The sequence below is a fragment of the Ranitomeya variabilis genome, chromosome 1, assembly GCF_051348905.1.
Source record: "Ranitomeya variabilis isolate aRanVar5 chromosome 1, aRanVar5.hap1, whole genome shotgun sequence".
In the NCBI taxonomy this organism is placed as follows: Eukaryota; Metazoa; Chordata; class Amphibia; order Anura; family Dendrobatidae; genus Ranitomeya; species Ranitomeya variabilis.
The window spans coordinates 218,535,343-218,549,993 of NC_135232.1; the positions used below are offsets into that span (position 1 = coordinate 218,535,343).

The window sequence follows — 14,651 nt, forward strand, 5'->3', positions numbered from 1 at the left end:
TCTGACTGTATTTGAGCGCAGAGATTCTAAAAGAAAAAAGGAGAAGAGAAAAGCCGTTTTAATTTTTAATTTTTTTTACTCTCTTAAAGGGTCTTTTTCTTTTTGCGGCATTTTAAAGTTTTTTAATTAAGTTTTCCTCAATCTTCAATCTCTTTACCTTTTTACTTTTTTTTGGGAAAAAGTTTTTTTTCTTTCCTTTTGTATCATAATTTTGAGTTTTTGATCATTTTGGGTTTTTCTTAGAGTTTTATATACTCATTTTTAGAAGGTTTTTTTTTAGTACCGTTTTTTTTTCATTTTTGTGTGTTTTTCATTTTTTGCTCTTGCCATGGGGAATAAAGTGGCCGAGCAACAGGAGAGTCTTTTATTTCCTGATGAGCAAACAGCCCCTAGATAGTGGCAGAACACGAAGGTGTTAAGTATGTGAAGATTTTTGGAAGGTATAAAGTACGTGAAATTCATTAGAATGGCAGACTTCAAGCTGCGGAGTGGCAGAAAGGAAAATAAGGGAAGTTAGCTGATGTTAGATTGCTGAATGCCAATACATGGTATGAAGTGGCAGCAGAGCTTACATCGTTTAGGTGGTACAGAAAGTTATGTGAGCAAACCAGGAAGTGATTTTTGTGGGTATGAGACGGGAGAATCTGCGCAGTCTGCTTTTAGCAGAATCCATGGTATAGGTAGTTATTTTTGTACAGTATGTGGCGCGCCCCGTCTCTCCCTACAGGGAGAAGGCATAATTGCTCCCTCTCTATTATTCTTGTTGTTCTCCTCTCTCCTACTTTTTTTTCTCTGTCACTCTTTTTCTCCTTATTCTTCTCTCCCGCTCTCCTTTTTCTCCACACTTTTCTCTCTCCACTCCTCTATTCTCCTCTCTATCTCTCTTCTCCTCCCTCGTCTCCTCACCCTCTCTCTCTCCTCCTTCTTCTCCACTCCCCCACCACACCTATCTCCTCCTTTTCCTTCTCCACACCCATCCCTCCTCCTCTCTCCACCTCCTTCTGCACACCCTGATTCTCCCCGTTTCTCTTTACCACATCTTTCTATCTCTCCCTTTGTCTCACTCATCAGCCCCTCCCTCTTCTTCTTCCTCTTTTTTCCTCTTTGTTGCCGGCTGGGCCAACGCCCAATTCAAACAATATGGTGCTTACAGCACAAGGTTTCCCTTCTATGCCCCTGGCACAGTCCAGCCATTGCCAGTTGTGATATCGGGGAAAGAAAGTGAAAATCCCCCTACACACAATGCGGTGGGCAGCCCCCAGACACATCAGGTAGCAGACAGCTCAGCCCTGGGTGCAGAGGGGGGAGGAATGATATCAGAACGAGCTCACTGACAGATCCTCCGTTACCTCATTTCACAGTCAACAATATTGTAACCCTTAAGGTTTTACATGAACTTTGAAATCACCATTTATTGATAATGTACAACTTCAGCACCAGTCAGAGCTGCCTACATTCACACCAACATAGAACTATAAGCCTAATCCATCACAGCTTCAGCAAGGGGGGAGATATCCTCACAGCAACTTCTAAGTCCAAAATCAGTCAGTGTATGACCCCAGTACAAGCTATCACAACTATTCCTCTGATGAAGATGAAGAGGGAACATCATACATGCTGTCCAGCACTAGGAAAAGAAACCCACAGGCACCAAGAATGCAGGGGCAGATAGAGGCACCACCATTACACTATGTGCACTGCACTTCAAGTCAGGTGACAATCCTCCAGACCCAGGGATGCATCCTATGCCATTTTACCGAAGAAAGTAGCAGAAGCAGCAAACATATGCAGCCACCTGGAATGATCTCTGGGCCATAAATGGAAATAGAAGCAGGTGATGCACTCTGGCCAATCATGAAGGAACAATTCAAACTTCCAGCAGAATTAGATGTACATGCTTGGGAGTCAGGGCCACAGCTAATATAACAGCTCAGAGAGTGGGCCAAAGGCAGATTGGCAGGACAAGCCAAAACCAAGAGCCAAGATAAGACAGAGTCTGTAAAGAAGTTTCATGGCAGAGTAATGCAAGTATTCCAAGACTTGGGCTTCACCATTCAAGACCAGATACACAGGCAAATGTTGGCACAGGTCTTTGTGCATGGACTGAGACAGCCAATCAGGAAACCACTGATAGTGGCTAGGCCTGAGAACAGGTCAATAGCAGTGGACTGACCCAGCAAAATGGTTCATGTGCACCTAGGAGACTGTTTATTGCTAATTGTTGCCAAAACTGCCGCTATTATAGCACCACAAAGAGCGCGAAGAAGGAAACGGGTGCCGTGCTGCTGAGAACGCCGGAAGGGGAGCCAGAGGTGAAGACACTGCAAAGTGCTGATCAACACACCAGAAGAACCGCTGCAGACTCCAGAGAGGAGACACCGACCTCAATAAGGTTAGCAAAGGGGAGAAGCTATGTCGGAGCAGGGGGAAGAAGTGATGGCAGATGCAGCCACAGCCCCTGTAATGCCCCAAGACCTTGGGTTGGATGCAGCCGCCTGTCCCATGGCACCCCAGGGCCTCACCACGAATGCACCTGCAGGCCCCATCTTACCACCGCAGCCTCAACCAGCAGGCCGGACCCCGCTGCCGCTACAGTACCCATCATACTGTTGTCCACAGTAGCCAAAGGGATTGAGTCCCAACCAGGGGTGCAGAAGATAGCCCCTCTCATGATGACCACTGACCTGGAAGCGCAAACCACCATACAAAGACAGAAGTGTCAAGTGTTACATTTGTGGCGAGTTTGGCCATTTCCAGAACCAGTGCAAAGCACTCACGCCCCCGAAGAGACTGGACCCATGCAACCCAAGAGTTGGTCCAGAGAAACAGGTCAAGGAAGAAGTGCAGAAAGCAGTGAAGTACCCCATCCATGGGACAGAGGCAAGCAAGCCAGGTCCGCAAGACACTATGCTCCTGACATGTAAAACTTCATCTGCAAGACAAATACCTCAAATTACCCTTAAAATGGATGGCGTTGTCAGATCCAACGTGGTGCAGCCGGAAGTGTGATGACACCTGTGGAACTCGCTGATCTCACCTGCCTATCAGAATCCTCTGTGTCTCGCATGGGCATTGATGGTCAAGTCAGACATTCTCAGCTTACAAAGCCACTGAGCGTGTGCACTCAGCCAGGACACTCTATCCTGTCCCAGTTTGTGATGTCAAGGAACTTCCACTCAACCTGCTGGGAGCGAACCTACTGCAGAAGCTGAAGGCAACCACAGTGTTCCAGGAAGATGGGGCAGTGACACTTTCTTCATCCCTGACCCAAGAAGAGTCATGCTGGCGGTCCTACAAGAACCTTAAGCAACCGATGAGGCCTACCCAAGGAGGTACTGGACGTAGTACCGGAAAGTCTATGGTATGAGGGACCCCAGGACGTGAGAAAACCTCAAGTTGCCCCAGTACGGGTGTCACTCAAGCCAGATACCCCGTACCCTCGAAAGGCCCAGGCCAGGCCTAGAGTCAAGCTGCCTCTGACCAACTGAAGGTCTACCTGGAAATAGGAATCATTGTTCCTTGGACATCGCCTTGCAATCCTCTGCTTTCCCCGTCAAGAAAAAGACTGTAAAAGGAGAGCCAGCCAAGTTCAGAATGGTATATGACCTGAGAGCTGTTAATGACGCCACGGTGTTTGAAACTGAAATTATGCCGAATCCGCACACTCTGCTCTCAAATGTGCCTACCACAGCAAAAGTGTTCACAGTGAACAACCTGGCTAATGTTTTCTCCAGCGTTCCCCTTCATCCGGAAGACCAGTTCCTGTTTGCCTTAATGCACCAGGGGGGACACCACACATGGACAGTGATGCCACAGTGGGCCCAGAACAGCCCTCCACAGTTCACCAAAGCCATGTCCACAGTCCTCACCAACTGGGTCGCAGAACATGCAGAAGTAACCCTGCTACAATACGTGGACGATCTACTCCTTTGTGCAATTGACTTTGACACATATAAAGTCCATTTCCGTGTATCTCCTACTCTACCTGGCGGAGCAGCACTGCAAGATCTCAAAGAACAGTCCAGTGGTATCTGAAGCGAGTTACGTTCCAGAGACACTGTATTGCTCACCACGTGAAATACCTGACAGATGACCGGAAGACCACAGTAGAGAAGATGGTTCCTCCAACAACTCAAAAGGTGCTACAGGCCTTCCTTGGTCTAGTTTCGTAATTGCAGAGCCTGGATCCCTGATGCTTCCGTCCTAATGCAGCCTCTGTGTGAATACGTCAGTGTTACCCCGTTCCTCCAGACAGATGTGGCCTTCAGTTCGTTCAAGAAGTTAAAAGGCTCTGTAGTCTCAGCGCCAGCACTAGGCCTATCTGACTACGAGAAGCCATTCCATCTCTACTTGATGAGAAAAGAAGGCCTTGCTACTGGAGTCCTGACGCAGCTTCAGGGGGGAAAGCAGCTTGCCTGGATCCAGTTGCATGGGGAGCCTCTTCCTCCCGCATGAGAGCAGCAGATGCAGCACACGCCCTCCTGGACAGCACTACTGACATCAGTGGAAAAACCATTGGAAATCCTGGCTCTGCATGACATCTCAGCAATCCTCAACCAAACCCAGCTAAAACATCTCTCCACCGCCAGGCATCTTCGCCTCCAGTGCTCTCTACTCCTGCCCGACAATGTCACCATCTACAGATGCACAGTCCTCAACCCGTCCACTCTACTCCCACTCCCAAGGGGAAATACAGATATGGACCCTCAGATAAAAAGTCTGATCAAAATCTGCGTGATACCTTCTGCAGGGATCTGAATTTGCTCCGGACGGATGACCATGATTGCTTCAGCATCATGCAACAGGAAACAGCCGGACTACCCAAGGTGGCAGAAGAGCCACTGACCAACCCAGAGTTGATCCTCTATGTGGATGGCTCCAGATTTGCAGATGATGAAGGAAGATTCCACACGGGATGTGCAGTGACCAGCAATCAAGAGATCCTGTGGTCCAGAAGTCTGCCGCCCAGTCTGTCAGCCCAGGAAGCAGAACTGATAGCGCTGATGAAGGCCTACCAGATGGCGGGAGACAAGACTGAGAAAATGTATACCGATTCAAGGTACTCGCATGGCATGGCACACGACTTCGGACCCATCTGGGCTGCAAGGGACTTCATCACAGCAAGCGGAACAACTGTGGAGCATCATGGAGCCATTAAGGACCTGCTGAACGCACTTCAACTTCCAAAAGTGGTGGCAGTACTAAAAGTCAAAGCGCATGGAAAACTAAACACAGTAGAGGCACGAGGCAACAATATGGTGGATATGACAGCCAAAGAAGCAGTCAAGGGAAGACAATATGGAAAAGTGGAAGAGGTCGTAGAGCCGGACGGCTACTACATGACGACTGAAGACAAAAAACCTGACAAGATGACATCCTGGGATCTGCTCAAAATAGCTGCAAGAGCAAGCCCCAAAGGACAAGAAGGAATGCTGGATGCAGAAGTGAGCAACACATGAAGAAGGAAGGGTATACTCAATGAACTACAAACTCTGTTTACCCCGAAGTATGTACCCTATCGTGGTCCAGTGGGCACATGGGCCCACACACAGATTAAAGACACAGATGAATGATCTGATTGGTGATTACTGGTTCGCTTCAGGGATCCCCACCCTAACAGCCAAGTTCACTAGCAGCTGTCTGACCTGCGGCAAATGCAACCCTGGAAGAATGGAGAAAGTTCCCACACATCGTCTTGCCAGACCACTGTACCCCTTCCAGAGGATCCAGATAGACCACATCCAGATGCCGCCAATTGGGGGTTTCAAATATGCCCTTGTGGTCGTGGACATGTTCACAGGATGGCCAGAAGCTTTCCCAGTGAGGAACCAGTCAGCAAAGACTACTGCAAAGAAGCTACTCTCAGAGACGAGATATGCAGCTATGGGGTCCCAGAAGTGATAGAGTGACCAGGGACCCACATTCACAGCAAACCTCACATGAGAGATCTAGTCAGCAGTAGGGTCAGACTTAGCCTACACACTCCCAATCACACTACTCAGTGTTAGACACACTCCCAGAGGCCCAGAAAAGCTGTCACCATATGAAATTTTGTTTGTGTCTAGTCCCAGGTTAGGGGTATCCTTTCCCTCAGCAGCTGATTATGCAATATGATACTTTGTCTGCTTATGTAAATTGAACTCACCAAGAAACTTGCTAACATCCATTCTCGAGTTTTTTTCTTCATTCCCAGAACCAGATTCAGTGGCCGGTACGCACTCCTCGAAGCCAGGAGACTGGGTGTTGGTGAAAAAGTTTGTAAGGAGAACACCACTCAGTCCCAGATTTGATGGTCCTGTTCAAGTGCTGCTGATGACACCAACCTCTGTGAAACTGGAGGGAAGACCCACTTGGATCCACTCATCGCATTGCAAGAAAGCTCCCCTACCAAAAGATGACATCCAAGCCAGAATGATGTTGCAGCCTGACCGAAATAGATGACCTACCTGATAAAGACTACACATCGCTCACTACACATGCTATTGACTAAGAGACTGATTGCAACGAACCCCCGATAGGGACAGATCTCCTGACCGCCCATTTGCGAAAAGTCTGTACGGAGTGGGGCACAGGCGTTAGGCTTGTGTCAGTTCGACAACAGCACAAAAGAGTTGCAGCGCTTTGGGACAGGAGGCTAGGATTAGGGCAAGTGATATCTAAGGGGGGCTTGTGATAGAAATATATATATCATGTAGATCTCACTTGCATGTATACTCCTCTATAATCATATATACTCATATACTCACATGTCATGATCTCTGCAGGCAGAGATCATAGCAAGCCTATAGAGGGACAAGCTCTCGGAAGATGGAACTATACTGACCATGAACTAAGCCTGCCGCGCAACTAGAAATAGCCAGGTAGCATTTCCTATTTATCGCTAGATGCCCAGCTCTGGCCTAAGACCTAAATAGCTAGCAGAGGGAAATATAAGACCTGGCTCACCTCTAGAGAAATATTCCAAAGAAGACAGTAGCCCCCCACATATAATGACGGTGAGTTCAGATGAAACAACAAACGCAGCAGGAAAATAGTCTTAGCAAATTTGAGGTCCGCTTACTAGATAGCAGAAGACAGATAGTATACTTTCATGGTCAGCAGAAAAACACTAACAAAACACCATCCAGAGATTACCTTAAACTCTGGCATTAACTCATAACGCCAGAGTAGCAATTCCTGATCAACGAGAGCTTTCCAGACACAGTAACAAAACTTCAGCTGTGAACTGGAACAAATAGGCAAAACAAAACATGGACAAAAGTCCAACTTATCTAGTAGTAGTCTAGAAGCAGGAACAAGCACTGAGAGGCATCAGATAACATTGTTGACCGGCAAGAAACCACCAGAGAAATGAGCTTAAATAGCGACACCCACTACTGATGGAACCAGGTGAAACAGGAAAGAGGATGACAAGTCCAATTCCACAAGCGGCCACCGGGGGAGCCCAGAATCCAAATTCACAACAGTACCCCCCCCTCAAGGAGGGGGCACCGAACCCTCACCAGATCCACCAGGGCGACCAGGATGAGCCCTATGGAAGGCACGAACAAGATCAGAAGCATGAACATCAGATGCATTGACCCAAGAATTATCCTCCTGGCCGTAACCCTTCCAGTTGACCAGATACTGGAGTCTCCGTCTGGAAACACGAGAGTCCAAAATTTTCTCCACAACGTACTCCAACTCACCCTCAACCAACACCGGAGCAGGAGGCTCAACTGAAGGTACCACAGGTACCTCATACCTGCGCAATAACGACCGATGAAAAACGTTATGAATGGAAAAGGACGCAGGGAGGTCCAAACGGAAAGAAACAGGATTAAGAATCTCCAATATTCTATAAGGGCCGATGAACCGAGGTTTAAACTTAGGAGAAGAGACCCTCATAGGGACAAAACGAGAAGACAACCACACCAAATCTCCAACACAAAGCCGAGAACCAACACGACGATGACGGTTGGCAAAACGCTGAGTCTTCTCCTGGGACAACTTCAAATTGTCCATAACCTGCCCCCAGATGTGATGCAATCTCTCCACCACCGCATCCACTCCAGGACAATCCGAGGATTCCACCTGACCGGAGGAAAATCGAGGGTGAAACCCCGAATTACAGAAAAACGGGGACACCAAGGTGGAAGAGCTGGCCCGATTATTGAGGGCGAACTCTGCCAATGGCAAAAAAGCAACCCAATCATCCTGGTCAGCAGAGACAAAACACCTCAGATATGTCTCCAGGGTCTGATTAGTCCGCTCGGTCTGGCCATTAGTCTGAGGGTGAAAAGCAGATGAAAAAGACAAATCTATGCCCATCCTAGCACAGAATGCCCGCCAAAATCTAGACACAAATTGGGTACCTCTGTCAGAAACAATATTCTCAGGAATACCGTGCAATCGGACAACATTCTGAAAAAACAGAGGAACCAACTCAGAAGAAGAAGGCAACTTGGGCAGAGGAACCAAATGGACCATTTTAGAGAAACGGTCACAGACCACCCAGATGACAGACATCTTCTGGGAAACAGGCAGATCTGAAATAAAATCCATCGAGATGTGTGTCCAAGGCCTCTTAGGAATAGGCAAGGGCAACAGCAGTCCGCTAGCCCGAGAACTACAAGACTTGGCCCGAGCACAAACGTCACATGACTGCACAAAGACTCGCACATCTCGTGACAGGGAAGGCCACCAGAAGGATCTTGCCACCAAATCCCTGGTACCAAAAATTCCGGGATGACCTGCCAATGCAGAAGAATGTACCTCAGAGATGACTCTGCTGGTCCAATCATCCGGAACAAACAGTCTATCAGGCGGACAACGATCCGGTCTATCCGCCTGAAACTCTTGCAAGGACCGCCGCAGATCAGGAGAAACGGCCGACAAAATTACTCCCTCCCTAAGGATACCTGTGGGTTCAGAATTACCAGGAGAGTCCGGGTCAAAACTCCTAGAAAGGGCATCTGCCTTAACATTCTTAGAACCCGGTAGGTATGACACCACAAAATTAAAGCGAGAAAAAAATAAAGACCAGCGCGCCTGTCTAGGATTCAGGCGTCTGGCAGTCTCAAGATAAATCAAATTTTTGTGGTCAGTCAATACCACCACCTGATGCCTAGCCCCCTCGAGCCAATGGCGCCACTCCTCAAACGCCCACTTCATGGCCAAAAGCTCCCGATTCCCAACATCATAATTCCGCTCTGCGGGCGAAAATTTGCGAGAAAAGAAGGCACAAGGCCTAATGACGGAGCAGTCGGAACCTTTCTGCGACAACACTGCCCCAGCTCCGATCTCCGAAGCATCAACCTCAACCTGAAAAGGCAGATTCACATCAGGCTGACGCAACACAGGGGCAGAGGCAAAACGGCGCTTAAGCTCCTGAAAGGCCTCTACAGCATGAGGGGACCAATTAGCAACATCAGCGCCTTGTCTGGTCAAATCAGTCAGTGGTTTAACGACATCCGAAAAACCAGCAATAAATCGGCGGTAAAAGTTGGCAAAGCCCAAAAATCTCTGAAGACCCTTAAGAGAGGAGGGCTGAGTCCAGTCACAAATAGCTTGCACCTTGACGGGATCCATCTCAATGGAAGAGGGAGAAAAAATATACCCCAAAAAGGAAATTCTCTGGACCCCAAAAACGCACTTAGACCCCTTCACACATAAAGAATTAGACCGCAGAACCTGAAAAACTCTCCTGACCTGCTGGACATGAGAGTCCCAGTCATCAGAAAAAATCAGAATATCATCCAGATATATTATCATAAATTTATCCAGAAAATCGCGGAAAATATCATGCATAAAAGACTGGAAAACTGAAGGGGCATTAGAAAGACCAAAAGGCATGACCAAATACTCAAAGTGGCCCTCGGGCGTATTAAATGCGGTCTTCCACTCATCCCCCTGCCTGATCCGCACCAAATTATACGCCCCACGAAGATCAATTTTAGAGAACCACTTAGCACCCTCTATACGAGCAAACAAATCAGTAAGCAATGGCAATGGGTATTGATACTTAACAGTGATCTTATTCAGAAGCCGATAATCAATACATGGTCTCAAAGAGCCGTTTTTTTTTGAGACAAAGAAAAACCCAGCTCCCAAGGGAGAAGAAGATGGACGAATATGTCCCTTTTCCAAAGACTCCTTTATATATTCCCGCATAGCAGCATGTTCCGGCACAGACAGATTAAACAAACGACCCTTTGGATATTTACAACCCGGTATCAAATCTATGGCACAATCGCACTCACGGTGCGGAGGTAACGACCCAAGCTTGGGTTCGTCAAAGACGTCTTGATAATCAGAGAGGAACTCAGGGACTTCAGAGGGAATGGACGACGAAATAGAAACCAAAGGTAAGTCCCCATGAATACCCTTACATCCCCAGCTCAACACAGACATTGCTCTCCAGTCCAAGACTGGGTTGTGAGACTGCAACCATGGCAATCCCAGTACCAAATCGTCATGTAAATTATACAGCACCAGGAAACGAATAATCTCCTGGTGATCCGGATTGATACGCATGGTTACTTGTGTCCAGTATTGTGGTTTATTATTAGCCAATGGGGTGGAGTCAATCCCCTTCAGAGGAATAAGAGTCTCCAAAGGCTCTAAATCAAAACCACAACGATTGGCAAAGGACCAATCCATAAGACTCAGAGCGGCGCCAGAGTCAACATAGGCGTCCGTGGCAATGGATGACAAAGAGCAAATCAGGGTTACAGACAAAATAAACTTAGACTGAATGGTGCCAATGGAAACAGACTTATCAAGCTTCTTTGTACGCCTAGAGCATGCTGATATAACATGAGTAGAATCCCCACAATAGAAACACAATCCATTCTTCCGTCTAAAATTCTGTCGCTCGCTCCTGGACAGAATTCTATCACACTGCATACTTTCTGGCGTCTTTTCCATAGACACCGCCAGATGGTGCACCGGTTTGCGCTCCCGCAGACGCCTATCAATCTGAATAGCCATTGTCATGGACTCATTCAGACCTGCAGGCACAGGGAACCCCACCATAACATCCTTAACGGCATCAGAGAGACCTTCTCTGAAAGTTGCCGCCAAGGCGCACTCATTCCACTGAGTAAGCACAGACCATTTACGGAATTTTTGGCAGAAAACTTCAGCTTCGTCTTGCCCCTGAGATAGTGCCATCAAAGTTTTTTCTGCCTGAAGTTCCAAATGAGGTTCCTCATAAAGCAAGCCCAAGGCCAGAAAAAACGCATCCACATCGCGTAACGCAGGATCCCCTGCTGGCAATGAGAAGGCCCAATCTTGAGGGTCACCCCTGAGCAAGGAAATCACAATCCTAACCTGCTGAGCAGGGTCTCCAGCTGAACGAGACTTCAGGGACAAATAAAGCTTACAATTATTTCGGAAATTCTGGAAGCTAGCTCTATTCCCTGTGAAGAACTCCGGCAAAGGAATTCTCGGCTCAGATACCGGAGCATGTACCACCAAATCTTGTAAATTTTGTACTTTCGTGATGAGATTATTCAAACCCGCAGTTACACTCTGGAGATCCATTATTGTCAGGTGCACACAGAGCCATACAGAGATTAGGAGGAGAGAGAGAAAAAAGACTGCAGCAAGGCAGACTGGAGGAAAAAAAAAAAAAAATTCCAGCAGACTTCTTATAACTCTCCTTTCTCAACCTGGGTCTTTAACACTTTATTGGCCGGTCAAACTGTCATGATCTCTGCAGGCAGAGATCATAGCAAGCCTATAGAGGGACAAGCTCTCGGAAGATGGAACTATACTGACCATGAACTAAGCCTGCCGCGCAACTAGAAATAGCCAGGTAGCATTTCCTATTTATCGCTAGATGCCCAGCTCTGGCCTAAGACCTAAATAGCTAGCAGAGGGAAATATAAGACCTGGCTCACCTCTAGAGAAATATTCCAAAGAAGACAGTAGCCCCCCACATATAATGACGGTGAGTTCAGATGAAACAACAAACGCAGCAGGAAAATAGTCTTAGCAAATTTGAGGTCCGCTTACTAGATAGCAGAAGACAGATAGTATACTTTCATGGTCAGCAGAAAAACACTAACAAAACACCATCCAGAGATTACCTTAAACTCTGGCATTAACTCATAACGCCAGAGTAGCAATTCCTGATCAACGAGAGCTTTCCAGACACAGTAACAAAACTTCAGCTGTGAACTGGAACAAATAGGCAAAACAAAACATGGACAAAAGTCCAACTTATCTAGTAGTAGTCTAGAAGCAGGAACAAGCACTGAGAGGCATCAGATAACATTGTTGACCGGCAAGAAACCACCAGAGAAATGAGCTTAAATAGCGACACCCACTACTGATGGAACCAGGTGAAACAGGAAAGAGGATGACAAGTCCAATTCCACAAGCGGCCACCGGGGGAGCCCAGAATCCAAATTCACAACACTCACAGCTAATATATACATTATAATCAATGGCTTAAAATGGCTGACAATGAACTGATATAAGCCAGACGGATTGTATGGGGGTTTTCCATCTCAAAAGCGGAAGTTGGGTCAGATGTCTGAAATAATGCCTAGAATATAGCTGAATCTTGCTGAAACGGCAGACCAACAGTGTCAGATGTCTTAATCAGCAGTCATATGAGCATTAATCACAATATTCCATATATGTTTAGATAACCAATGACAGAGGAGCTAGACAATATGGTAATTAACTAACCACCCCTGACAACCCCTAACCACTCCTTTCTATGTGAAAATATAAAACTATGTATGTACAATAAAGTACCAGTATTGATGGAATGTTATTGACACAATGATGTTGTGCAGTCTCATTCTTCCTTGAGCGCTCAAAATAGTCTTATTGGGAGCGGCCACAGCACACACAGGGATATATTTATCCAACCCAAATATTTCCATAACAGCCAGGCCTCCCTGGTTGAGCTAAGATATAATTTGAACTGCCTTATAAGCTTATCTGTCTGTGTTTGGACTAAGGCAAGGATTTATTCGTGTCAAGTATCCTCAAGAATAACTGTGCTTCATAGACTTTCTGCTTGATTGCATTTTCCTCTGAAGTTTCCTATAGACTGCTAAGCTGCGTTTAATATTTACACCAAGTGTTGTGGACTCAAGTTTCTCTCTGCACCTGTTTGAATCACCGTGTGATAATATAGACTTTACCACTTATAAAACTGTGTCCTGTAGTTGTCTTGTTCCACACAAAGAATCTCCTGAGTTATCCCCTATAATTATTACACACAGTGAAGATCGGTTGATGAGGCGGCAGATTGTCTCCTGAGGGACTAAAGCATCCGCCAACTCCTGGACAGTCTGTGTTGCAACGTGAAGTTTGTGGATGGTACGAGATATGATGTCCAAGATGTGTTCAATCGGATTCAGGTCTGGGGAACGGGCAGGCCAGTCCATAGCTTCAAAGCCTTCATCTTGCAGGAACTGCTGACACACTCCAGCCACATGAGGTCTGGCATTGTCCTGCATTAGGAGGAACCCAGGGCCAACCGCACCAGCATATGGTCTCACAAGTGGTCTGAGGATCTCATCTCAGTACCTAATCACAGGCTACCTCTGGTGAGCACATGGAGGGCTGTGCGGCCCTCCAAAGAAATGCCACCCCACACCATTACTAACCCACTGCCAAACCGGTCATGCTGAAGGATGTTGCAGTCAGCAGATTGCTCTCCATGGCGTTTCCAGACTCTGTCTCGTCTGTCACATGTACTCAGTGGGAACTTGCTTTCATCTGTGAAGAGCACATTGCACCAGGGGCAAATTTGCCAATCCTGGTGTTCTGTGGCAAATGCCAAGCGTCATGCCTGGTGTTGGGCTGTGAGCACAACCCCCATCTGTGGACGTCGGGCACTCAGACCATCCTCATGGAGTCGGTTTCTAACCGTTTGTGCAAACACATGCACATTTGTGGCCTGCTGGAGGTCGTTTTGCAGGGCTCTGACAGTGCTCCTCCTGTTCCTCCTTGCTCAAAGGCTGGGTTGTAGCCCTCCTACGGCCCCCTCCATGTCTCCTGGTGTACTGGCCTGTCTCCTGGTAGCACATCCAGCCTCTGGACACTACGCTGAAAGACACAGCAAACCTTGCCACAGCTCGCATTGATGTGCCATCCAGGATGAGCTGCACTACCTGAGCCACTTGTGTGGGTTGTAGAGTCCATCTCATCCTACCATGAGTGTGAACGCTCTTTATTCTGGCTGTGTCTTTATTTAACATGTAACAACTACATTATTAGTAATGTATAGGTGTCTTATTGACACCTCTCCATTTATAAGCCGTGGGCTTGATGTCACCAGATAAAACAAAGATGACATCAACCCCACAACTATTACCCCATTTGCCACCACTACAGGGCAGTGGGATGAGCAAGGCTAAGTGCTAGAATTGGCACATCTTAGAGAGGCGCCTTTTCTGGGGCAGCTGAGAACTGGTTTTTAGCCAGGGGTGGGCCAATACACATGGTCCCGTCCTAGGCTATTAATGTCAGCCCCCAGTCGCTGGCTTTCGCCATGCAATTTTTTTCCCCAAAAGAATCCTTTCTTAGTTACATACATGGCCTCTAATTTGCACACACACACTACTAATTGTATTGGTCACTGACATGTATATATACCTATTCTGCATGGATTTACTGTATGTAAACCATGTCTCCTATCCTGT

General features: G+C 47.1%; 1 protein-coding gene across 1 annotated transcript; it reads left to right on the forward strand.

Moving 5' to 3' along the window:
- The first annotated feature begins 3,719 nt into the window (after positions 1-3,719).
- On the forward strand, positions 3,720-13,077 carry LOC143793876 (uncharacterized). Its single transcript, XM_077280825.1, has 2 exons — positions 3,720-6,748; positions 12,413-13,077. The coding sequence occupies exon 1, from the start codon at positions 4,644-4,646 to the stop codon at positions 5,457-5,459; it is 816 nt and encodes a 271-aa protein (XP_077136940.1). The 5' UTR covers positions 3,720-4,643; the 3' UTR covers positions 5,460-6,748; positions 12,413-13,077.
- Positions 13,078-14,651: the final 1,574 nt, after the last annotated feature.